A 24,398-nucleotide genomic window follows, 5' to 3' on the forward strand; every position below is an offset into this window, starting at 1 on the left:
CTAGGTGTAGCCTGTCCTGTCGGGTTTCCACAGGCCTGAAACATTTCACACAGGTCTACAACATTTAATGAAAAGCAACATCGGGAGCTTGTGAGTGTGAGAATGAATAATCTTTACTGCACAAACTTTTTGTCTGGAGAAAATGACACATAGCTGCACTTTCAATGTTAGTTTATTTTTTGCCATAAAACAATTGTCACTATGTACTGTACAAACATGACCATGAGATAGTAATAGAAGATTAATAAATACACACAAACAGCAACAGTGTCAACTTGGCACTTGGGTACATAAGCCTCTCAAAACCTTGATTTTGTCATTCATGATTCACAGCAGGTACATCAACTGTACAAATGTTTCAAACACAGGTGGATGTATGCTTAGACATTCACTTGGCAAGATAAACAAAGCAAGAATGCAGTTGTACAGTGATTTCTTGAGTGATAAGCTTGTCCTTCTCCACTCTACCATTGAGTGCGCATAATACTCAATGCTTGAACCATCGAAATTGGATGAAATAGCCTTCATGAATTTAGTATGGAGTTTAAAACTGTTAACACACAAAATAGTCAGGTATATGTTCAGAATCAAACAAAAAAGGTCCAAAACAAATTGAGCCAAATGTAGCCTCTTCGTAGAATCAGTGAAATACTTACACACGTGTCACTAATATGTAGGCTCATTATTCCTAAACAGTCTCATTACAAGTCGGAATGTTGAACAAACTTAATTTCAGCTTACTTTACCTGTTGCCCACAAATTGTATCCCTATGTCAGAGGTAATCGGATACAAAATATCCACAGGTAAGTGTTATCAACCCGACCTTCAGTACGCTAATGTGTATATCGTTTGTATTTTATTTTCAATACAGATGTAATTCGCACTTGACAAACACTTACACAATATGGCTGAGCCTAACCGAACGGCAAACACTTCCAGCTGATTGCGAGGAAATGTTCTTTGGTTGACTATATTCGGCTATTGTCTACATATTGTGCATCACATGCAATGCGTCAATAGATTGAAAACACAAGCGACAGAACCTACTGGCGCCACAAAAAGTCAGGTAAACAACAATTTCCGGTGGATACCCTATCTCCACCTACTGCCAAAAGGACCAACAGCATGTACAACTGGTAGAGTAAGTGTAAATATCATTTTAGTAAACATTCTGCTTTGTAGAGAATATTGCATCTTTTTAACAGCAACTTCTTTCAGGCTGATATCCATGGAGTAACCATGGTAAAAGTCTGATGTTTAGGCAAAGCCAAATGTAAACTATACAGTAAGTACGTATAAAATAATTAACAGAACATTAGGAAAAGTGGTGTATTCATGTTTCAGCAGTCATCCAGAGGTCTAGGTCAGGGTTTCACCTTTAGTAACCTTGGGAGTGAGAAACAGATACATAATGAATTTCAGATGTTCCAACTGAGATTTCTTTCTGTACCAGTATTTTATAACTTCATACCATCATGTGCATATTTCAAAACCACTTACCCTTGCCTCAATGTATTCAATCCTCCGCTCCAAGGCAGTTAGCTTCTCATTAAGAGTGGCTAACCGGGACCGACAGGACATATCTGGAAAATAAATGTACATGAAAATTCACTTGATGTTTTGTTCTTATTCATTTCACATTGTCCTTCCCAGCACGGCTCCAGCAACTGTGATGGATGCGTAGCCATGCCAGCCGAGTAGTTTGGTTTGGCCCTATCATTATTAAGCTATTAGGATCATTTTAGGTAGATCACTACAGTAAATATAACCTCGAGGTCATAGCACAATCCACACGACACTCAATTCAAACATATGGATTGTGTGATGCCAGACAATAGTAAAAAAAAAAAGTATAACAATATAGCATTAACCTGATCCCAGATCTCTATATGCAATGTGTAACAACTCCTCAGACACTACTTGGCATGCCAAATTAGAGTTGGCTAAAGAAGGCATGTAGATTATATCTGGGACCAGGACATTCATAATACCACTGGCAATTGTTGTGCAACAACCACTGCTACCTAAAGCTAGTGTCGTATGCGGGCTAGATAAACAACCATCAATGGACTGCACTAGGGCTATGCTCTCTCAGGTCATGACAAGCTCACAAGACAGTAACAACATTACACGCTGGCCAGCTATCAAATACTGTTACCATTACCAGTACGTAGTCCAAGCTAGCTAGCAAGTATTCGTTAGCTAGCTAACGTTAACTAGGAGTGGTCGATTGCTTGTTTAGCTAGCTAGCTAACGAGCGAGCCACTGGACGAAAGCAGGAAGGAATGCCCTGGGTAAAGCTTACCAAATGAATTTAGGAAATCGGCAATCTTCTTGATGCTACTCGTGATCACTTCTATATACTCGCGATTCGCCCAATCCTGATGAATTTCTCTTTGAACTGGGTCATCCTGGCCGGACATCTTTACGAGTTTGCTAAACTCAATACTTCCGCTGTCTGGTAGGGTGCGCCAAGGGCTGTCATCAAGGGGGGGGGGGGGGGGGGTTGTGTGGGTTGATCGTATGGTCAGAGCTATCGGGGATACTTGGGATGTCCATACCCTAACCGTAACCATAACCCTTACCCATTTTAAATGTCAACTTCAGAAATCTTTCCAGCAACATAAACTCCCACGAAAGAGCTTACATGTTCATAATCAGCTAGCTCACGAGCCACATTCAACACGTCCAATTAGCTACTTAGTCACGAGACACTGATGGCGGTTGCAGATTCCAAGTCAAGATCTTCAGAAGTTTACCTTGTTTAGAAAGTTAGCTAGTTAACTTTAACAATCAATCAGAGTTATCTAACAAGCAAGCAAAATCAGCGAAAATGGTGAGGCCAGCAAGCACTAACCCGCACCACACACAAGAGCTAATGTTATTAACGAACTTGTTATTTCAGATCGCTTGACACAATATATATAGGCTAGCTAGCTAACACCCGATCGCTGTTCCATGGTGCCAAAATACAAAGTTAGCTAGTTTAGCTATGTTTTTTTTGTTGCTATTAGCTTGAAGCTTTAGGCATACCAACAATGACAATTTGTATACTTCTATAATCAATACAAAATTGCTAAGAAACTTGCCTTATCAAATGTCAAGGGGGTCAGGGTCAATATGCCCAGAAACATGGGCTGTTTCAAGCATTTTTTGGGGGCCTCCACCCCCAAACATTTAAGTGGCAGTGGAGAGAAACATCTGCAGTTTTAAAAGCTATTTTCCTGAAATTCTACACATTTTCCCCTTATGGTTGAGAGAAAAATGCCGTTTTAAAGCTATTTTCCTGCAATTCTACACATTTTAAATTGGGATGGAGAAAACATTTAGCAGTTTTAAAGCTAATTGCCTGATATTCTACACATTCTACTACAGATATCTGAGTGAAAGTGACTAACAAAATCAATGGGGGCCCCCTGGAGGTCAGGGCCCCTAGGCACGTGCCTTGAGTGCCTGGTCAGTAATTCGGCCATAATTACTACAAGGTTTAGATAGCTGGTTCGACTAACTCACCTAGCAAACTATAAAATGTTAGTTGACATGGGCTAATTGCAATCCAGGCTGTATCACAACTGGCCGTGATTGGGAGTCCCATAGGGCGGCGCACATTTGGCCCAGCGTCGTCCGGATTTGGCCGGTGTAGGCCGTCATTGCAAATAAGAATTTGTTCTTAACTGACTTGCCTAGTTAAATAAAGGTTAAATTAAAAAATATATATAATAATTCACTCTGTCAGTGACTGACTTTAAAATAGGACAACTGCTGATGCACTTCCAGTGGACGCTATGGGATATCAGCCACTATTCTACCATAACCATTTAATTTGTACAGCATTAGTCTCTCCAACAAGCCTGAAACAGTGTAAACAAGGACAAGGGCTAACTGATGCCTTGGACCGTGCAATGGAGGATATTACAGCACTAGAGATCTCTACACCTTCTTCTCTTGATAAGTCCAGCAAGGACTCACTCAGTCACTCACAAACAAAACTACAATTTCAGGAACCACTTGTCAGGTATAGATTATGGATACATAAAAAGCAAACAGACTTAATTACAATAGGCTATACTATAACAATGTTATTTTTAGTTAATTTGTAATTTTGTCATTCAAAAGGCAAGAGAAGTCAAGGCATAAAAGGGAGGGCTTTGCACTGTCAAGAAAATCCGAAGCTCCATTCCCTAAAGATCTACTTGAAGTTTTAGGTTAGTATTAAAACACTAATTATTAAAGGCTAGTATTAAAACACTAATATATTAAAGATTAGTATTAAAACACAATTTGTGATGTTCACACGCTGGTGGTATATTTTTCATTTTGCCACATTTCAATGTTAAACAAAATGAATGTTTAAGATCAGCCCTTGTACTAGTTTAAAGACACAAAGCTATCACATAAAGAAGATGACAAACACCAACCACTCAAAGCTTGCATGGTGTCCCCTGCAAAGGGACTTCAGATATCCAGACTCTGGAGGACCTAGTGGCTAAACTGGAGTTTGAGAATGAGCTGCACCGTGTGTGTGGGAATCAGGACATAGACAATGAGTTTCTATCACCAGAGGAACACAGTTCAGACAGCTTAGTAGAGGACAGAAGCAGCAGCAATGGAGATGTGTCCAGTTCAGAGGAGGACCACTGCATGTTAGAGATTGTGTTGCAGATGGAAAGGGAGTATGATCTTTCTGTTTATTACAATGACTTCTGTACTCAATGACAAGGCCCTCATTGAGCCAGTTATCTGTACACAGAGCATCGTGACATAGGTTTCTGTTGATAAAAACTCCTCAGGAAAGATTTTCAAGACAAACCTGTCTGAAATTAAGATTAAATCTGGGCTCACTTTACAGTACATAAAACAATCCGAGAAGTGAATTATTCAGCAGCAAACTTGCAGTTTTTTTTATGTAGCCATCTCTACTTTATTTTGTAGAGACATCTAGGCTGTCATATTTCATTGGTTCAAGTTACTGTAGTTTCTGTTTTTTATACACCATAAATTCAGTTTTTAGTATTTATAACCAATATTAAAACGATTTGATTGTAACAATCTATAGAACATTGCTCTGTTGTAAAACCGTAACTTTGATTGTATTCTAATATCAACCATCAACCTGTTATCACTCCTCAAGTGACTGTTATTACTCCTCAAATGTAGAATTACATAAACTTAAAGGAAATGAAAACCAATAAAAACATGTTTTTATTACATTTATTTTCCCACTGACTGGTCTTTGCTATACATGAGTAATACACTACTGTTAGATTCAGGACTTTACATCTTTATCAGAAACTCCCCTCACAAAAAAGGTTTTAGGGAATGTCTTCATTCAGTAAAGAGTCTAAAAAAACAAGAGTATCTTGCACAGGAGAGCAAAGCCAATTGAAAGGAATGCAGCAGGCGTATTCCTACAGAGGCAGATGCTAGTAGCAAAAGCCGTTGGTACTGGTGAAGGGATATTGTGATTGTGATTAAGAAAATGTGTGACTGCTGATTAACAGGAGAGTGAAGACATTCTGTGTTGTCCCTGTGGCCCTCTACATCCTTATCACCACCACCACTGTACCCCTGTGAGAGCTCTGCCTGGACGGTTTATTTCACATTGAGTAGCTCCTTAATATCTGCCTCAATGTCACTGGTCAGGAACCTTCTGCTGTAGCGCTTGTAAGGATCTCCATCAGGACTGACCAGGAACTTTTCAAAGTTCCAGGAGATGTCATTCCTGCAGACAGGGCTCCACATGATGAACTTGGGGTCGCTCATGAGGGCCATGGAGTCTTCAGAGGGAAATGGCAATTTATCCTTGAGATACACAAACAAGGGGTGGGCATCCTTCCCATTCACATCCATCTTCTCAAAAAGTGGAAATTTGGGCTCAAAGCCATTTCCTGGACGGATATACTTCAGGGACCTCAGGATCTCATCATTCTTACAATTTTCCTGTTTATACAGAATCAGAATCAATAAACAATAAATCTGTTTCAGAAATGATCTTAATTTAAGCATGTTAACAACATGGGGGAAAATACTAAGAATGTCTCAATGATGAGTCCCAAAAGTATTACAGACAAGAGTTTAACAATTGTTATTACCAATCTACAATGTTGCAACAACTGCGCCAAACTACATTTGGGCTCGCAGTCTGAGAGTTGACCACTACTTGACCACCACATTTCAAAGATAAAACTGAATAATCTGCAATATTGAAATTGAAATTCATATAGAAAAATAAGTAAATGCCTACCTGATGGCCAAACTGGTTGCAGGGCACCCCAAGAACCACGAGCCCCTTTTCGGAATACTGCGAATGGAGCTCGTTCATCTGAGTGTAGTCCCTGGTTGTTGTTCCTCAGAGTGACGCCACATTTTCAATAAGCACAACTTTATCCTTTAGGGAGGAGAAATGTAGCAAATCTCCAGACAGCAATTTAGCTGAAAAGTCGTAAAACTTATTTATTTTCCCAGCCATTTCATGAAGCAGCGACGTCTAACTTTCGGGATGCCTTCCGGTCTCTTAGCTTTTGTACAGCTACTGAAAAGGGGAGGTGCGACTTTTCAAAGTTTGAGGAAGTCGCAGTTTCGAGAACCACAGATGGTGAAAAATGTGGGAGAAATTAGTATTATATGGAATTATCCATCTAACGAATGTCCTTAATTTGACCATATATTAAGGTTAGAGTAAATACAAAACATTAGGAAGCTGTCTCTGGCTGTATCAAGCTACAGTTAGAATTTGCTGCCATCTATTGGCAATTTTAGAGAGGTTCCTCTGCCACCTGGCGCGGGATGAATTCTATTCAATCACAAACATCCCTAATCCGATTTCTATGGTCCAATCTGAAAAATCTATAACACATACACAGCAGTGCCTTTTGGACCTCTTAATTTTAAGGGGGAAAATATATAATTAAAAATAATATGTATATTCTAGCCGAAAAAGGTCTTAACAGGTGGACATTTGGAGATTAAATTAGCCATAGCTCCGTGAGTGACCAAGATTCAGCTAGCATAATGGTAAACACTTGAACAGGATTTTAACTGCTCTATCAAACATAGTTTAACATTTCGATTTTTTTTCTATATATAATTTAGCCTAACAAGGTGTAAATGTATGAGTGGGAAATACATACTAACAACATGAAACATGGTAAAATAGATAAAACTGAGTGTTTATATTTATTTACCTTTGCACCGTTGTTTTCCCACCAAATAAATTATGACACTTCCTGAATGTGGTGTCATTGTAGGAAAGGGTTGTTTTCTTAAATGGAAAATGTACAACAAACTAACAGGGTGGAAAGTGATATCAGGGACACACAGTACATCTTAAATAAAATAATAATAAATACAATAATCATGTAAAAAAGTTATGAGAGAATTTAACTAGGACTATAAAATAATGAAGAATAATTTTTAAAAAATCGTATTATTTTATGGCTTATATTTCTCGTAGAAGTTGATGAGTCACCTCCGGGGACATGGCCAAAACTCCTACGTCCACTGAAAAAAACTTTAGAAAATGCATAACATTTGCTTTTAATATCCATATTTGTGAGTTTTTAAGGTAAAGGACACCTGACCTTATATTTAAAGCTTTTTGAAATCTGCATGTCCGACTACTATACACTAAATAAGAAGTGATATTTCCTGGGGACAGGAAAGGCACCGCATGATAGCAATAACCCAACAGTTAACAGTAGTGTTAATATAATCAATCTTCATCTAAATATAGAGCGATACACCGTTTTTCCCCCTTTTCAAAGTAAGGTATTGACATTTTCAGATTTTTTATTTTTTATTTCACCTTTATATAACCAGGTAGGCAAGTTGAGAACAAGTTCTCATTTACAACTGCGACCTGGCCAAGATAAAGCAAAGCAGTGCGACACAAACAACAGCACAGAGTTACACATAGAATAAACAAGCGTACAGTCAATAACACAATAGAAAAAAGAAAGTCTATATACAGTGTGTGCAAATGGCGTGAGGAGGTAAGGCAATAAATAGGCCATAGTAGCAAAGTATGACCAGTGAGATATACCTGCTGTATATATACCAGTCAGTTTTACTAGGGTAAGTTTGGCGGCGTGAGTAAAGGAGGCTTTGTTGCGAAATAGAAAGCCGATTCTAGATTTGATTTTGGATTGGAGATGTTCAATATGAGTCTGGAAGGAGAGTTTAGTCTAGCCAGACACCTAAGTATTGTAGTTGTCCACATATTCTAGGTCAGAACCGTCCAGGGTAGTGATGCTAGTCGGGCGGGCGGGTGTGGGCAGCGAACGGTTGAAAAGCATGCATTTGGTTTTTACTAGTGTTTAAGAGCAGTTGGAGGCCACGGAAGGAGTGTTGTATGGCATTGAAGCTCATTTTGAGGTTAGTTAACACAGTGTCCAAAGAAGGGCCAGATGTATACAGAATGGTGTCGTCTACATAGAGGTGGATCAGAGAATCACCAGCAGCAAGAGCGACATCATTGACACAGAGAAAAGTGTTGGCCCGAGAATTGAACCCTGTGGTACCCCCATAGAGACCGCCAGAGTTCCGGACAACAGGTCCTCCGATTTGACACACTGAACTCTGTCTGCAAAGTAGTTGGTGAACCAGGCGAGGCAGTCATTTGAGAAACCAAGGCTATTGAGTCTGCCGATAAGAATAGGGTGATTTACAGAAAGTACTCTGACACTGAAAAGAGCCTTGAAGCTATAACCCAACCTACAGTATGTATATTTTGTGAGAGTTTGCATTTGCTATGTATATTCTGTGAGAGTGATTGATTTGAGAATGAATCAGGTGTGCTAAGGTAGGCTATGAATGACGCAAATCATGTGACTCAAAAGCGTGGCTTTTCCTCTGCCTCCCCCTGTTGCTCCTAAAAATGGTAACAGGAAAGAGGAAGGATGAGGAAGCAATTCGATATCAGAATAGGGCAAACCAACAAGCTATCTACTTAAATATATCACACTAGAAGCACTAAAACTGTGAGTCGTTCAGTTTCATATTCATCAGATACTGTGAGTGGCTTTTACGTTTTCAGAAAAAACATTGAAGTGCGAGAAGGGGACGCCTTGTTCCTTGCACGGACCCCATGTCCGCTAACGGGATGTGAAAATAAACAGCGAGACTGTTATAATGGTGTTTCCACGCTCAGTCAGTGTTAGCTAATTGAATTATAACCTGGCGGCTCGTTATGGGGATGTGTCATAGTTTTAGATCTAGGATTATAGGACCGCACTCATCAATAACCTACAGCGGGCGAACGGGTGCTAATGCTGGGCTAGATGGCGAGCCCGGGCAGCAGGATAATTCTTCCGACCTGGAGCTTCGGGATCAACGCAGAGTGGAGGAGAAAGCACGGATCAAAGCAGAGATAAAGAGAAGTCGGAACATAGACAAGAGTCTGAAAGCAGAGAAGAGGGAGTACAAACAAACCCACAGGCTTCTGCTATTGGGTAAGTTAATTTAACTGTTAAACGACCTAATTTAAAGTGTTGTGCTCTGTACTGTATATTTGGCCATATGTCCATAAGGATCTCAGCTTTGTGGTCATTTGCTAACTGGACAAGTAACCTAACCGATCTGCTATTGCTGCTTATAAGCTAGTTCTGTGTTTTTATTCAGCAGAATATTCACACTGAAATTGGATATAGTTATCCTATATAGGCTAGGCCCTGCACTTGATAAATCACTAATGTCATTTTACCAATATATCAAGAGTCAAGACATATATGCTGTAGTTCCCTGGGATATCGAACTGGCTATCTACACTGATATCTCAGCTGCCTTCTCTACACCATTGTGGGTGATACTTATTGATGTCCAAACAACACGTTATTTTTGAGGGACTGTTTGTTGTAAGTGTAAATATGCAACAGCAGTACATACAGCCCTATTCATGCTTGCTATTACAAACACAATACTTATTGCAGCCTATAGTTTATTTAGTGAGTGAATTAAGAAATGACATGCTATCATAGCTTTCAGTGGCTATTGCTGCCTTGAGGGTATATGAGAACAGGCAGATTCTCACATGCTTGCTTTATGAGAAAAGAGACCAAAACAAGATTAATTTGAAAAGCAGACTGTATAAGCTAAATGTGGCATTATATGTATCTTATGCACACACACACACACACACACACACACACACACACACACACACACACACACACACACACACACACACACACACACACACACACTTATATATGCACAAATGATCCATAAGGACAAGTAATAACTGCTTATGGCTGCTTGTAACTGCTTATGCCAGTTCTTGTGGAAGGCGTTGTTTTGATTTGCTCAAGTGAAGGAGAAGAACAGGTTTCATAAAAAAATTGAATTAAAAGTGCTAGCAAAGTAAGGCCTTGATACAGCCTAGTTATTGACTGTATCACAAGGAGACCCTTAGCTCCTTTGCCTTTTATAGAAGCTGCCCCTGTTTTCTATGTTACACAAGGAAAGGAGGCCAGTCTGCAGACACAAGTGGAAGAACTGTGTGGGCTCTGTGACCAAAATACACCAGTCATGCGGGGCTGTAGGTTTAAGAACAGACTGGACACAGGCAGAATGAGAACCTACTTATGCTTGTGAACAATGCACTTGTAATCCAGCCAGGTGTGAGTTAGTTAGTTATTACCTTAATCATTGCTTCTCTTCGTTGTTCTGCTGATAATCTCCACCCTGTTAGCTAAGCCTATCTTCTGTGTCCTTAGGGGACCTCTTGTTGGAGTTTGAAATGTTGTTTTTAGAAAAACAGATGATTGTGCTAAAATGCTAATTTGTAGAAAACAAAAAGGAGCTACCTTGTTTAATTTTATTACATCTTTATTCTTAGCCAGATTAATTATTTTGAAACTCAAATCCGGTGGCGACATGTCCAGTGGCGACAGGGCAGGTAGGGCAGAGCCCCACCTATTTTGAGCCCCACCTGTTTAGCTAAAAAAAAAAAAAATATATATATATATATATATATATATATACTATGTATTTATTTTTGCATGTTATTTAGGCATTAATACATGTCCCATATCTGTTTGCAAACAATGTAAAAAAATTAAATAATAGAGTAAATAAAGCCGCATACAAACATGGTCTCTTTTTTGCTTTGAGTAAGGCAGCTCCAAAATGCAGGTGTTTCAGCCTGCGCAGTGCTTTCTGTGGTGGTGCACTCAAAAAAGAAAAACTTCCAGGAGTATCCTTTAGGGGTTCTTCAAATTGAAACTGTAGGGGAACCACTATAAGTTCTTCAAATAACCTTTTTAAAAGGGTTCTTCAAAGAACCCCTTTTAATGGATCCTCAAATAAGCTTTTGGGGTTAATTTTTTAACTACCCCCCCTCTCCCCTATTATTACTTATAATAATATGCATAACAATAACAAAAAGAACATAATATTTTAGTTGTCAGTGTTTATTATGATTTTAGTGGCAAAGCAAAATTAAAAAAGCCAAATATAAGGTAAACTCCCAGCAGAGCCCCACGTCCAATGGGTATATCCTCTGGCGTGTTGATGTTAATGTGTTGATGTTCTCCGTATCCATAGACAGAAAAATGTTGCAGTGCGTGGTGATCGAACAGGTTTCCTGTTATATTCATCAGAGCTGTAGGGAGGGTGAAGTCTGTGAATCCAAAAAATAGTACTTATACAGATGATTAACAAAACATGCACACAACAGTATTCAAACCTTGGTTTTTGTGGTAAATGTTCATGAAAAAAAAAACAGTTTTGATAATGGTTTTCATACGCATAGTTTGTCCATAATGTAGAGGACTATGGGATTTTCATTGAAGAGGTAAGTGGAGGAGGATGGTACATGTGATCTGCATAACATACCACAATTGACATACCTTTGTATGCCTCCCCGTCTGTATACCTACAGACACAAAAGTGAGCAGTTCAGTCATCTACACCCATTACAGCTAGCCCTCAACATATTCTTATAGCCTACATATTGTTGATTGATATCCATTGAATTGTGTCCATTTTCTGTTTTAGAAAGATTTGCACAAATATGAACAGATAGATGGTATCATCATCAAACCCTATCAATTTAGATTATACAAGGTACAAACCTTACCTTAAATTGAGGAGATCTTTACATTTTTCAGTTAAGCGCTGTCCTCTCAAATTCAAATGTTTCAGTTGGGAAGTTAGGTTTTTGCAAGAACCCCCACTAACTGAGGAGGTTCCTCGATGAACCCTCCTATGGGGTTCTTGGAAGAACCTTTTGGGGGCCTTTTTCAGTGCCAAGAACCCTAAGGTTCTTCAAAGAACTTTGAGGATCTTAGAAGAACCCTTGCTGAACCCATCCTTTTTAGAGTGCTTGGGGGCTCCCGAGTGGCGCAGTGATCTAAGGCACTGTATCTCAGTGCTGGAGGTGTCACTACAGATCCTGGTTTGATTCCAGGCTGTATCACAACCAGCTGTGATTGGGAGTCCCATAGGTGGCACACAATTGGCCCAGCGTCATCCGCGTTAGGCTGTCATTGTAAATAAGAATTTGTTCTTAACTGACTTGCCTAGTTAAATAAATAAATAAAAATACAGAGGGCAGGGTTGGTAATGTTCTCTAGTTGCGCCGTAATTGGCTCAGTGTTCTGTCACTCATGGGGACACTACATCACTGCAGAATCTACAGGGAGAGCTATAAAGTTCAAGCCCCTTGGGTGCTGCCATAGATTTACATTAGAAGTACCCATCCAAGAAGGCTCAAGTTCATTTGCCACAGATCAAATGACATCAAATCACGTTATATCTACCGTAGCTTTGATTGGACTGATCATGTCAACATCATACTTTCACAATCTTAGCTGACAAGCAGTCGTCATCATGAATCATGTCAACAATCTACTGGCAATTCCTTGTCATGTGAAGAGAAATTATAGCTGGTACAAGTCTGGGTTTAAGGGTCTCTTTTCAAAGCTTAAAAAGATAAACATTCACATGCAACACTATGGGCCAGAAAAGGTTGAATGTTGAATACAATGGCCACGCTGTCAATCCAGCATGACTTCTGCCGCTTTCAAAATAACTGGAACCTCGGAACTGGGAAATCTCAGACTTCAGTGATTTCAAGACAACTGGGAACTCTGGGGGGGGGAAATGAGCACCGTTTTGAACAGTCATCCAACTCTGAATTCCAAGTCGGGAACTATGGCCTCTTTCTAGAGTTCCGACCTTAAGATCCCTGACGTCATGATTCAAACTTGTTTTTTTCCGATATCCCAGTTGTCTTGAAAGCACCATAAATCCAGAGAACGGTGTCAAAATTTGCCCACAAGAAGGACCGCCGCGCCACCTTCCTGTTCAAGTGAGCACAGCACAACAAGGTGAGTCCAAAAATGTATTGAATTCTGCCGCATAAATTATGTAATATGCAAGGGAGATACGTATACTGTAGCTAAGAAAGTAATACTAAGTGTATGCCTAGTTAAATAAAGGTTAAATAACAAAATAAATGTAAGCTGTTAGTAGCCCATGTGCATAACCCTAACAAATTGGTCCCATTCCCCCTCATAACTTAACCTACTGTTCTGACTTGGTGGTGCACATGTAGGCTATAGCCTAGGATGTGGTATTGTAAGAAATTTCATTCTCTGCTTATGTGCCCCCTTTATTTATCCTACTGTTCTGACTTGGTGTACAGGGAGAATACTGTAAGAACGGCCAATGTTCTGAATTCTGTCGCTGTACATTTCAAAAGTGCTGAACAAATAGTTATATTCACTAAGTCCGTCTTAGCTCGCTCATTAATGTCTCAATCAAAATTACGGATTGCCTCTTATCTGCTCATCGTTCCCTTATGCCATAGTTTGTACATCTCAATTGTCAGTAGAAACCACATTTGTTTAAGCAAGTCAGCCATATCAGCTATGTTTTTTTAAAAAAGGCAGTAAATTAACTGTTTCATTTACTGCCTTCATTTACTGTAAATGAACTGTTTCGCTGCCAGACAAAGCTCCGACTGATAGCCAGGTGTAGCAGTGGTAGGATTCACTCCATTGTGCTGAAAGAAAGCTCTGCTGTTGGGACAGCTTTATGTAGGCCCTAACAGTTTGTGGGCACCGTTTGTCACTGTTATAGTGCAATTCATGTATTGTTTAGTGTTTTGCTCTCTTGTGTAGTGGCTTTGCTGGCATGCATATAATTGTTTTTGTTGAGTTTGCCCCATCAAGATTTACATGCTAAAATCGCCACTGCTCAAATCCTAGAATCCAGTGTGATTGCTGAGAAGCCTCAGGTGTGATACAACTGTAACTAAATTCTGCCCCGTACTGGCAAGAGTTGGGCATTGCATTTGAATGTAGAATACTGAATCTTTTTTGCTCATCAATAAAAAAAATATTACCATACAGTCTTTTCCCACTTTTCACCTCAGTTCGGAATTTTGACTATCAGTTAATCATTTGTAACTTTTCTATTAGTTTTGCTGCGAAATAACTGGACACAGGTTGAAGGGCTTAGACATTTTCTTATTGTTGTTATGGTCACCCTGAACACAAATAATTTGTACATACACAATACAGAGAATTGCCCTGTATTATGAGGGAAACGTCCATTAAAGGAACATGGGGATCAAGGCAGACACACATGAATTCCACACAGCAATGCTCTGTAGTAAAACATTTGAACCACACCTTAGCCACAGAAGCTGCATTTTGTGAACTCCTTGCTCTCTTTCAGTGGTCATATTTCATGCATGAAGTGGCCTAAAACCTATGCAGTTACATGTGTAATTACAGTGTAGGTACACATTGTAACAGTTTACAATGTAAGTATATGGGTTTTATGCTTCTTAATGCGAAGTGGAATCAAATAATCACATTTTCACATTTAACCTTGTATGTATAGTACACATCCAACTTTTCAGTGGATGAAAATGTATCTGCTATTTGCACAATTCTGTTGCAAATGTTGAAGGTGTTTCCACCTGAAATGTAAGCATCTTTCAGAGCCTCATCATAATGTACAGGTAACTGCCAAAATAATGTAAAATCTTGAGTAAATGAGGGATACAAATTCTATTGAAAACACGTGCTTCCATACAGGTGTTAATTAAGCAGTTAACATCCCATGCTTAGGGTCATGTTTAAAATGCTGGGCTGGCCATTATTTTGGCTACCATGGCTATTCCACCATAAGATGACAATGCCCCCATACACAAGGTACTAGTGGTCACTGAATGGTTTGATGAGCATGAAAACAATGTAAACCATATGACATGGTCGTCTCAGTCACCAGGTCTCGACCCATTTGAACACTTTTGGGAGATTCAGGAGAGGCGCATGAGACAGTGTTCACCACCATCAACAAAACACCAAATTATGTAATTTTTCATGGAAGTATGGTGTCACATCCCTCCAATAAAGTTCCAGAAACTTGTAGAATCTATGCCAATGTGCATTGAAGCTGTTCTGGCTTGTGGTGACTCAAAGCCCTATAAAGATACTTTATGTTGGTGTTTCCTTTATTTTTGGCAGTTACCTGTAGATTTGAAGGTTGACATCTTGATCTGTTACTTTTAGGCCTTTGGAGATGAACTACTCACACCATGGTGAAATAGTGACGATGATGGGATGGTTGAAGAAAATATACCGGCCTGTATGATGGTTAAAGGAAATATACCGGCCTGTATGATGGTTAAAGGAAATATACCGGCCTGTATGATGGTTAAAGGAAATATACCGGCCTGTATGATGGTTAAAGGAAATATACCGGCCTGTATGATGGTTAAAGGAAATATACCGGCCTGTATGATGGTTAAAGGAAATATACCGGCCTGTATGATGGTTAAAGGAAATATACCGGCCTGTATGATGGTTAAAGGAAATATACCGGCCTGTATGATGGTTAAAGGAAATATACCGGCCTGTATGATGGTTAAAGGAAATATACCGGCCTGTATGATGGTTAAAGGAAATATACCGGCCTGTATGATGGTTAAAGGAAATATACCGGCCTGTATGATGCTTAAAGGAAATATACCGGCCTGTATGATGGTTAAAGGAAATATACCGGCCTGTATGATGGTTAAAGGAAATATACCGGCCTGTATGATGGTTAAAGGAAATATACCGGTCTGTATGATGGTTAAAGGAAATATACCGGCCTGTATGATGGTTAAAGGAAATATACCGGCCTGTATGATGGTTAAAGGAAATATACCGGCCTGTATGATGGTTAAAGGAAATATACCGGCCTGTATGATGGTTAAAGGAAATATACCGGCCTGTATGATGGTTAAAGGAAATATACCAGCCTACATTTTTTTATTTACACAAAACAGTGGGATAGTCATCCGACCACATGAGCTGAAGGACTTCCTAGTTTACAAAATAAGTTCAAAAACACTAACGGAAGAATTTGAGCTCTGATATTAGTCTCTCATTGTTATTGACAACACACATGACAATAGGTTACACAAATGATAATTGGGCAACTATCAAATAACCATAGACATAGTAATTTTTTAGAGAACTTGCATAGATTGTACATTTTAGTCATTTAGCAGACGCTCTTATCCAGAGCGACTTACAGTAGCGAATACATACATTTCATACAATGCTTTTTTTTTTTGTACTGGCCCCCCGTGGGAATCAAACCCACAACCCTGGCGTTGCACACACCATGCTGGCGTTGCAAACACCATGCTCTACCAACTGAGCCACAGGGAAGACATATATTGTTGTATATTGCTGTGATTCAGAAACAGACCCCTGGTGTCTTCACGCTACATACTCATACAGTCTGTGCTGTGGTCAAGTGTAGATAAATGTTGTTAAATGCAGTGGGAAATCTGATCACATTGTGGGCAATTTTCTTTCAAGCACACTAATAGAGGCTGGTATTTTTTAAGGCTGGGCTGATATGTCACATATTTGAAAATTGCAAGACCCAGTAAAGCAGTACATTTAGTAAGCCTATATCTGGCAAGAAGTGCAATGTGTTTTTATAATTCATTATTTACAAATTAATCCATAAACAAATGTATATTAATATACTTGCATTCTTTATAAAAGGGTGGTTTATAATTAGGTTATTATTAATTTAAAGATGGTTTATAATGCATTTATACAAATGGTTAAAATTGTGTACTTATTTTGTGCTTGCAGAATAGTGAGAAGTTTCAACCAGTTTTAAACTACCCCTTTACAAATCCTTTTATGTTTTTTATTTTATTTCCACTGAAACATTCAGAGGTTTAGAGAGGGAATAAAGAAGTCAAGACTGAATAGAGATCCGGCAAGTATTAATACATTCTGTGTATCCATGTTATAATGGTTATGATGCATCTGTTGTTCTACAGTAGTCCACTTGCCCTGTATGGACGATCAGTTCTTCAAAGAGGGCGCCTTTTCTCTTCGGAATAGCAACTTCATGACGTTTTGGGCAATCATGTGATTACACTCTGGTCTTTCCCAGGGTTCAGTGAGAGCTGTTTGCCCCACCCCATCTCTTTACGCTTTCTATCTCAATGCACAATTCTCAGAGAAAAGGAAAAAAATGCACATAAATACTTCAAAGAAACTAATCTATTCACATTTATGCAAGAGCAGATCTGGCCTTTAAATGAAAAAATAACTGTCATCGTTGGATTAATTGTTATATTGGCCTACCGCGGTATGTTCATATATCGATATGCATATATATCCAGGCTTAGGCTACCATACGAATTCAAAAGGAATACAAAGATTAGACTGACAGCGGGCTCTACCCGAGAGAAAAACAAGAAAATAACGGATGATTTTCATAAATATACCTGAATCGGGGAAATTGCATACAACAAAACCTACTGAAGGCAATGTTCGCCTAGAAAAGCTTACCGATGTGAGGAGAAATACAAATGACAGCGGTAAAGAAAAAGACCGAGAGAAGGGCCTTTTTGATCTGGACAAACCCCAAAAGCAACCAACATCTGTGACGAGGAGGGGAATTAAATTAATAGCATTGACTAAAACAGGATATATTTGACAAACTTACAACAAAAACGTTTTGTCTTGGATTTAAAATACATTAGGATGAAGAAGGAAACCCTGCATAATTATCCACATGCCGTCATTTTAGTGGAAATATAAATATTTTGTATCCACCCTCTGTATCTGCTTTGCCTGTCACTCTGGGATTGAGGACGGATTGAACAAGAAAAAGGGAAATACGCAAATGTTTTGAATGGCAGTAGTCAGAATTCTAGGAGTGAAACCAATGATGGATTCTAGATGAGACGTTTTCTAGAATTCAGTGTGGATTTCAGCTCTACGGCAACACGTCTTGGGAATCCCGACTCGAGATCATTTATGTACATTGTAACGCTGAAGGATACAATTCAACACTGAAATGAATCTTGATGACTATATTGCGGATTTGCAGTGAAAACATTATAAGAATCAACTGTCTGAGAAGGCGGCCTGAGTGTCGTGATTAGCACCACCACTCTGTTCTCACTGAGTGATCTATTGTAGCCGATAGATATTTAACACTCAGAACTGTGATAAAGGCTACGGCTTGGGTTGGTCTTGATCTTCCGCAGGTTTCAGTGGTTTTAGTCTGCAACTGGCAATACAAATGTCCCCCATCTTGAGCGTGGTGTCTTTCCCTTGGCCCGATCTAGGAATCTAGAAATTATTTATTATATTAATCCCCCCGCCCCCGAACCTTTTTAATTGGGTTTTTGGGAAGATGGGTTGTCTGGGCAATAGTAAATCCGAAGACCAACGCAATGAGAAGACACAGAGGGAAGCTAACAAAAAGATAGAGAAACAGCTTCAAAAAGACAAGCAGATATACCGAGCTACTCACCGGCTTCTGCTATTAGGTAGGTTTCTGACATCGGTTAAGTGTTTCATGCCATGTTAATGTGGGTATCCCAGTCATATACCTATTGTGGCATTTGAGGATGACAATGGTCTGACATGGTAAATGACAGTATTGTATGTAGGCCCATGTTCTTCCTAGGCAGTCCATTAAACCAACACTCTTCCATTTGTTTTATTGCAATGGGTTTTACGTGTGGTTGTGCTGTCATTTTCGATAGGAGTTTGTTCTTGTAAAAGGCTTACACTGACAACACGTGTGTCAATGCACACCTGTCATTTCAAGCAGCTGTTCATGAAAAGCCACCGAAAGGATTTGCACCCTTATTTTGCAACATTGTTTCTTTTTCCAGAGCAACATTGTTGTATATGATGCCACCTGACTAGTGGAATTATTGCTTGTGGTGTAAGCCTAGTAATGTGTGTCTATATGCCTGATTTAGGAAGAGTAACCTACATATTATAGTCCTCAGAAATGTGAGTTTTCATCATCATGGACTACGTTTTCCTTGGTGCTTTTAATCATAATCGTTGCTAATACCAGGACTGATTTATTTGACAGTAGACCTAGAGTAATCAAGTTGTTCCTAGTCCTACCTATGTAATAACACTGTAATTACTCAAGTAACACCATGGTATTAGCGTGTTGTTTCATAGTAATTGCTTTATAATTGTATAGTAATGGAGTTATTCCAATTACACAGGGCTGGCTCTAGGATTTAGAAGGCCCTAAGCAAGATTTGGTTGGGTGACCCCCCCTCACGGAAAAACATTTAAAGAAGCCCCCGTCTTGCCAGTGGAGAGGAGAACGTGTAGTTTTAAAGTTCATATCCTGCAATTCTACACATTTTGCCATGGAGCGTAGATAGAATGTTGCAGTTTTAAAGGCCCAGTGCAGTCAAAAACATGATTTTCTAGTGTTTTATATATATTTCCACACTGAGGTTAGAATAATACTGTGACATTGTGAACATGATGATAATGGCCCTTTTACTGTTTGAAAATATTCCCTGAAATTTCTACCTGTTTTGGTGGGATTGGGCTTTGGGGTAAATAATAAAGATAAAAAACAGAGTTCCAAACCTCTCTGCCAATAACAGCTCATTTTCTTTTTTCCCCTCCCTACTCAGACCACTCCCAAACAGTCCTAGCAAAATTGCTTGAGAAATTGCTCTTTGCTAAGAAGCTATTTAATTTTTTATTTTTTTTAATGAAAACAATCACAGTAAGGTAGTTAATTGTTACACAGAAATGATTTGATTTTGAGATAGAAACGGCTGTATAGTTAGCAAGATTTCTGCAATTCTACACATTTTGCCATGGTAAAGAGAAATTTCCTGCAATTCTACACATTTTGCCATGGGACAGAGAAATGTCCTGCAATTCTACACATTTTGTCATGGGACAGAGACATTTCCTGCAATTCTACACATTTTGCCATGGGACAGAGAAATTTCCTGCAATTCTAGAAAATGTTTCTTAATATGATATCTGACTGAAAGTGACTAACAAAATAAATGGTGGCTCCGGAGGTCAGGACCTCTGGGCAACATGCCATACGTGCCCGGCTGGTATTTGGCCATGATTTCAACAAGTTTGGATAGCTGGCTAGACTAACTACTGATCTTTTCCTTTAATTGGCTTGATTTGGTAGGCTCATCTTTGGAGCAATTTAATCCTCATTGGCATACGAACAACATGAAATCACGTTCTAAGTTTTTGACCTTACAGTATTAGGCCTAATAACAATGCAGACATTGATTCCTGTCGGAAGTGACAATGACTAGGGTCCCTTTTAACTTATCCAAAAACAACATTCTTCATTCACTAAAATAATTCACATTCTTTGGATACATTAATTCAACAAAACCATGTTCACCATACAAAACAAAAATACATGTAAAAGCTGCATATTTATTCCAATTCATTTTTTTTCTTCTGCACAGTAAGAATGTGTTTGACCGGATCCCGGAAACCTGGTTACCATTTTGGATTTTATAGGGGCCTAGGTATTTATGACAAGTCTACCTAGTCAACTCACTACATTATTGGTGTGTTTTTCCCTTGGAGAGAAGTAAAACAAAAATTAAGAAAAATGCTCAGGCCCAAGTTAGGATGTGGTCTGTTTGCTTTTCATTTTCATTTAGCAAGTAGCATGTTGTTAGCACGAAGGAGCAGTGTTTGTTCTCTCCGTTCCTCAATGTGTGGAGAATGACTGTTCCGAATATCCCAGAATGTTCCCAGCATTCCATGTCCCGTGGTTAGTGGACAGTCATCACTAGAGGTTAGGATTTCTTCCTGACCATGTTATCTGACCAGGAAACACTCTGGGACCTAGTTGTAGTAGGTTATAACTTGGTTGAACACTGAAGTCATGTGTGATTTACATGCCTAGAATTTAGCTCAAGGGAATTGATATCGCCCTAAAGAGACCACTGTCAAGTGAGGTGTTTTTTGAAAGGTCTTTAGATTTATCTTCCTGTTCTCTCTGTTTGCAGGTGCTGGTGAATCTGGGAAGAGCACGATAGTCAAACAGATGCGGATATTGCATGTGAATGGCTTCAATGCAGAGTAAGTATTATTTCCCCTCATTTCATAAATCTTTGCAGAACCATGTCAAGCACTAATTGTTTTGTAGGTGCCACTGAAGGCTTGGGCCGGGACGATACCAGTGTAGCAATATTCTTTTCATGGAAAAAATGAAAAACCGAAGCAGGTCAAAGTTTTTGGTCCTTTTAAATAAATGTGACTCTGGATGACAAAGTAATTATGTTTGTTTCCAACATTAGGGCTGTTTTCTTAAAGAAGTTTAATCCACTTCGTGTTTTGTTTACTTGCACGAGACTAATGAGTGTGGCGATGCTGGTATCGTCGCAGCTTTACTGAAGCCCATAGGGTTCTTACTGCTTTTATATTACACAGACTTTAAACTGGTATCCGAGGTCCTAGGATTTTCTCAGGCTGATTATTTGTTTAGATTTTACATCTTTATAATCTGGGTGGTTCAAGCCCTGAATGCTGATTGGCTGACAACCGTGGTATATCAGGTATACCACGGGTATGACAAAACATTTATTTTGACTGCTCTAATTACGTTGGTAACCAGTTTATAATAGCAATAAGGCACCTTGGGGGTTTGTGATTAACTCAGCAAAAAAAGAATCGTCCTCTCACTGTCAACTGCGTTTATTTTCAGCAAACTTTACATGTGTAAATATTTGTATAAACATAACAAGATTCAACAACTGAGACATAAACTGAAGAAGTTCCACAGACATGTGACTAACATAAATGGAATAATGTGGCCCTGAACAAAGTGGGGGTCAAACTCAAAGTGGGTGTCAGTATATGTTGTGGCCACCAGCTGCATTTAGTACTGCAGTGCATCTCCTAATCATGGACTGCACCAGATTTGCCAGTTCTTGCTGTGAGATGTTACCCCACTCTTCCACCAAGGCACCTGCAAGTTCCCAGACATTTCTGGGGGGAATGGCTCTAGCCCTCACCCTCCGATCCAACAGGTCTCAGACGTGCTCAATGGGATTGAGATCCGGGCTCTTTGCTGGCCATGGCAGAACACTGACATTCCTGTCTTGCAGGAAATCACGCACAGAACGAGCACTATGGCTGGTGGCATTGTCATGCTGGAGGGTCATGTCAGGATGAGCCTGCAGGAAGGGTACCACATGAGGGAGGAGGATGTCTTCCCTGTAACACACAGTGTTGAGATTGCCTGCAATGACAACAAGCTCAGTCCGATGATGCTGTGACACACCGCCCTAGACCATGACAGATCCTCCACCTCCAAATCGATCCCGCTCCAGAGTACAGGCCTCGGTGTAACGCTCATTCCTTCGACGATAAACGCGAATCCGACCATCACCCCCGGTGAGACAAAACCACGACTCGTCAGAGAAGAGCACTTTTTCCTAGTCCTGTCTGGTCCAGCAACGTGGGTTTGTGCCCATAGGCGACGTTGTTGCCGGTGATGTCTGGTGAGGACCTGTTTTACAACAGACCTACAAGCCCTCAGTCCAGCCTCTCTCAGCCTATTGTGAACAGTCTGAGCACTGATGGAGGGATTGTGCGTTCCTGGTGTAACTCGGGCAGTTGTTGTTGCCATCCTGTACCTGTGTGATGTTCAGATGTACCGATCCTGTGCAGGTGTTGTTATCCTGTTGGGGCTAGGGGGCAGTATTTGCACGGCTGGATAAAAAAATGTACCCGATTTAATCTGGTTACTAATCCTACCCAGTAACTAGAATATGCATATACTTATTATATATGGATAGAAAACACCCTAAATTTTATAAAACTGTTTGAATGGTGTCTGTGAGTATAACAGAACTCATTTGGCAGGCAAAACCCTGAGACATTTTCTGACAGGAAGTGGATACCTGATGTGTTGTATTACCTTTAAACCTATGCCATTGAAAAACACAGGGGCTGAGGAATATTTTGGCACTTCCTATTGCTTCCACTAGATGTCACCAGCCTTTACAAAGTGTTTTGAGTCTTCTAGAGGGAGATCTGACCGAACAAGAGCCATGGAACGATGATGGCCCATTAGACACCTGGCGCGCGAGTTCATGTTGGGTACCCTCGTTCCAATACGTTATAAAAGAGAATGCATTCGTCCACCTTGAATATTATTCATGTTCTGGTTAAAAAAGGCCCTAATGATTTATGCTATACAACGTTTGACATGTTTGAACGAACGTAAATATATTTTTTCCCCTCGTTCATGAAGTGAAGTCCGGCGGGCTTAGATCATGTGCTAACAAGACGGAGATTTTTGGACATAAATGATGAGCTTTTTTGAACAAAACTACATTCGTTATGGACCTGTGATACCTGGAAGTGACATCTGATGAAGAGAATCAAAGGTAATGGATTATTTACATAGTATTTTCGATTTTAGATCTCCCCAACATGACGGCTGGTCTGTATCGCAACGCGTATTTTTCTGGGCGCTGTGCTCAGATTATTGCAAAGTGTGATTTCCCAGTAAGGTTATTTTTAAATCTGGCAAGTTGATTGCGTTCAAGAGATGTAAATCTATAATTCTTTAAATGACAATATAATATTTTACCAATGTTTTCTAATTTTAATTATTTAATTTGTGATACTGACTTGACTGCCGGTTATTGGAGGGAAACGATTTCCTCAACATCAATGCCATAGTAAAACGCTGTTTTTGGATATAAATATGAACTTGATAGAACTAAAAATGCATGCATTGTCTAACATAATGTCCTAGGAGTGTCATCTGATGGAGATTGTAAAAGGTTAGTGCATCATTTTAGCTGGTTTTATGGTTTTGGTGACCCTGTCTTTGAATTGACAAAACATTACACACAACTCTTGTAAATGTACTGTCCTAACATACTCTAAATTTATGCTTTCGCCGTAAAACCTTTTTGAAATCGTAAAACGTGGTAAGATTAAGGAGATGTTTATCTTTCAAAGGGTGTAAAATAGTTGTATGTTTGAAAAATTTGAATTTTGACATTTATTTGGATTCAAATTTGCCGCTCTTGAAATGCACCTGCTGTTGATGGAGTGCACCACGGGTGGGACGCTAGCGT

The 24,398-nt window shown here is 39.5% G+C and overlaps 2 protein-coding genes and 1 pseudogene across 3 annotated transcripts in view; 1 reads left to right on the forward strand and 2 right to left on the reverse strand.

Moving 5' to 3' along the window:
- Positions 1–154: 154 nt before the first annotated feature.
- Positions 155–2,500, reverse strand: LOC106566060 (putative protein BRICK1). Its single transcript, XM_014133873.3, has 3 exons — positions 2,307–2,500; positions 1,502–1,584; positions 155–1,387 (listed from the first exon to the last, which is right to left on the reverse strand). Exons 1-3 carry the CDS (start codon positions 2,422–2,424, stop codon positions 1,361–1,363), a joined length of 228 nt encoding a protein of 75 aa, XP_013989348.1. The 5' UTR covers positions 2,425–2,500; the 3' UTR covers positions 155–1,360.
- A 2,685-nt stretch (positions 2,501–5,185) lies between these two features.
- gpx1a (glutathione peroxidase 1a) lies at positions 5,186–6,705 on the reverse strand. Its single transcript, XM_014133872.1, has 2 exons — positions 6,246–6,705; positions 5,186–5,941 (listed from the first exon to the last, which is right to left on the reverse strand). The coding sequence occupies exons 1-2, from the start codon at positions 6,468–6,470 to the stop codon at positions 5,594–5,596; spliced, it is 573 nt and encodes a 190-aa protein (XP_013989347.3). The 5' UTR covers positions 6,471–6,705; the 3' UTR covers positions 5,186–5,593.
- Positions 6,706–8,851: 2,146 nt separating this feature from the next.
- The window catches only part of LOC106566057 (guanine nucleotide-binding protein G(s) subunit alpha-like), a 67,305-nt pseudogene continuing 51,758 nt past the window's right edge, over positions 8,852–24,398 (forward strand). Inside the window, exons 1-2 of the transcript XR_014379800.1 lie at positions 8,852–9,450; positions 21,309–21,381. The product of XR_014379800.1 is annotated as a guanine nucleotide-binding protein G(s) subunit alpha-like (transcript). The remainder of the gene's footprint in view (positions 9,451–21,308; positions 21,382–24,398) is intronic.

Source organism: Salmo salar, chromosome 12 (genome assembly GCF_965601325.2).
Source record: "Salmo salar chromosome 12, fSalSal1, whole genome shotgun sequence".
Lineage (NCBI taxonomy): Eukaryota > Metazoa > Chordata > Actinopteri > Salmoniformes > Salmonidae > Salmo > Salmo salar.

Bases quoted from the DNA above. Each gene is read 5' to 3' on its own strand.
- LOC106566060 (XM_014133873.3), bottom strand. From the start codon at position 2,424: ATGTCCGGCCAGGATGACCCAGTTCAAAGAGAAATTCATCAGGATTGG. The intron at 1,585-2,306 runs GTAAGCTTTACC...TTTATTTTCCAG, and splicing joins CGATTTCCTAAATTCATTTG to ATATGTCCTGTCGGTCCCGG. The intron at 1,388-1,501 runs GTAAGTGGTTTT...CTCACTCCCAAG, and splicing joins TTGAATACATTGAGGCAAGG to GTTACTAAAGGTGAAACCCT.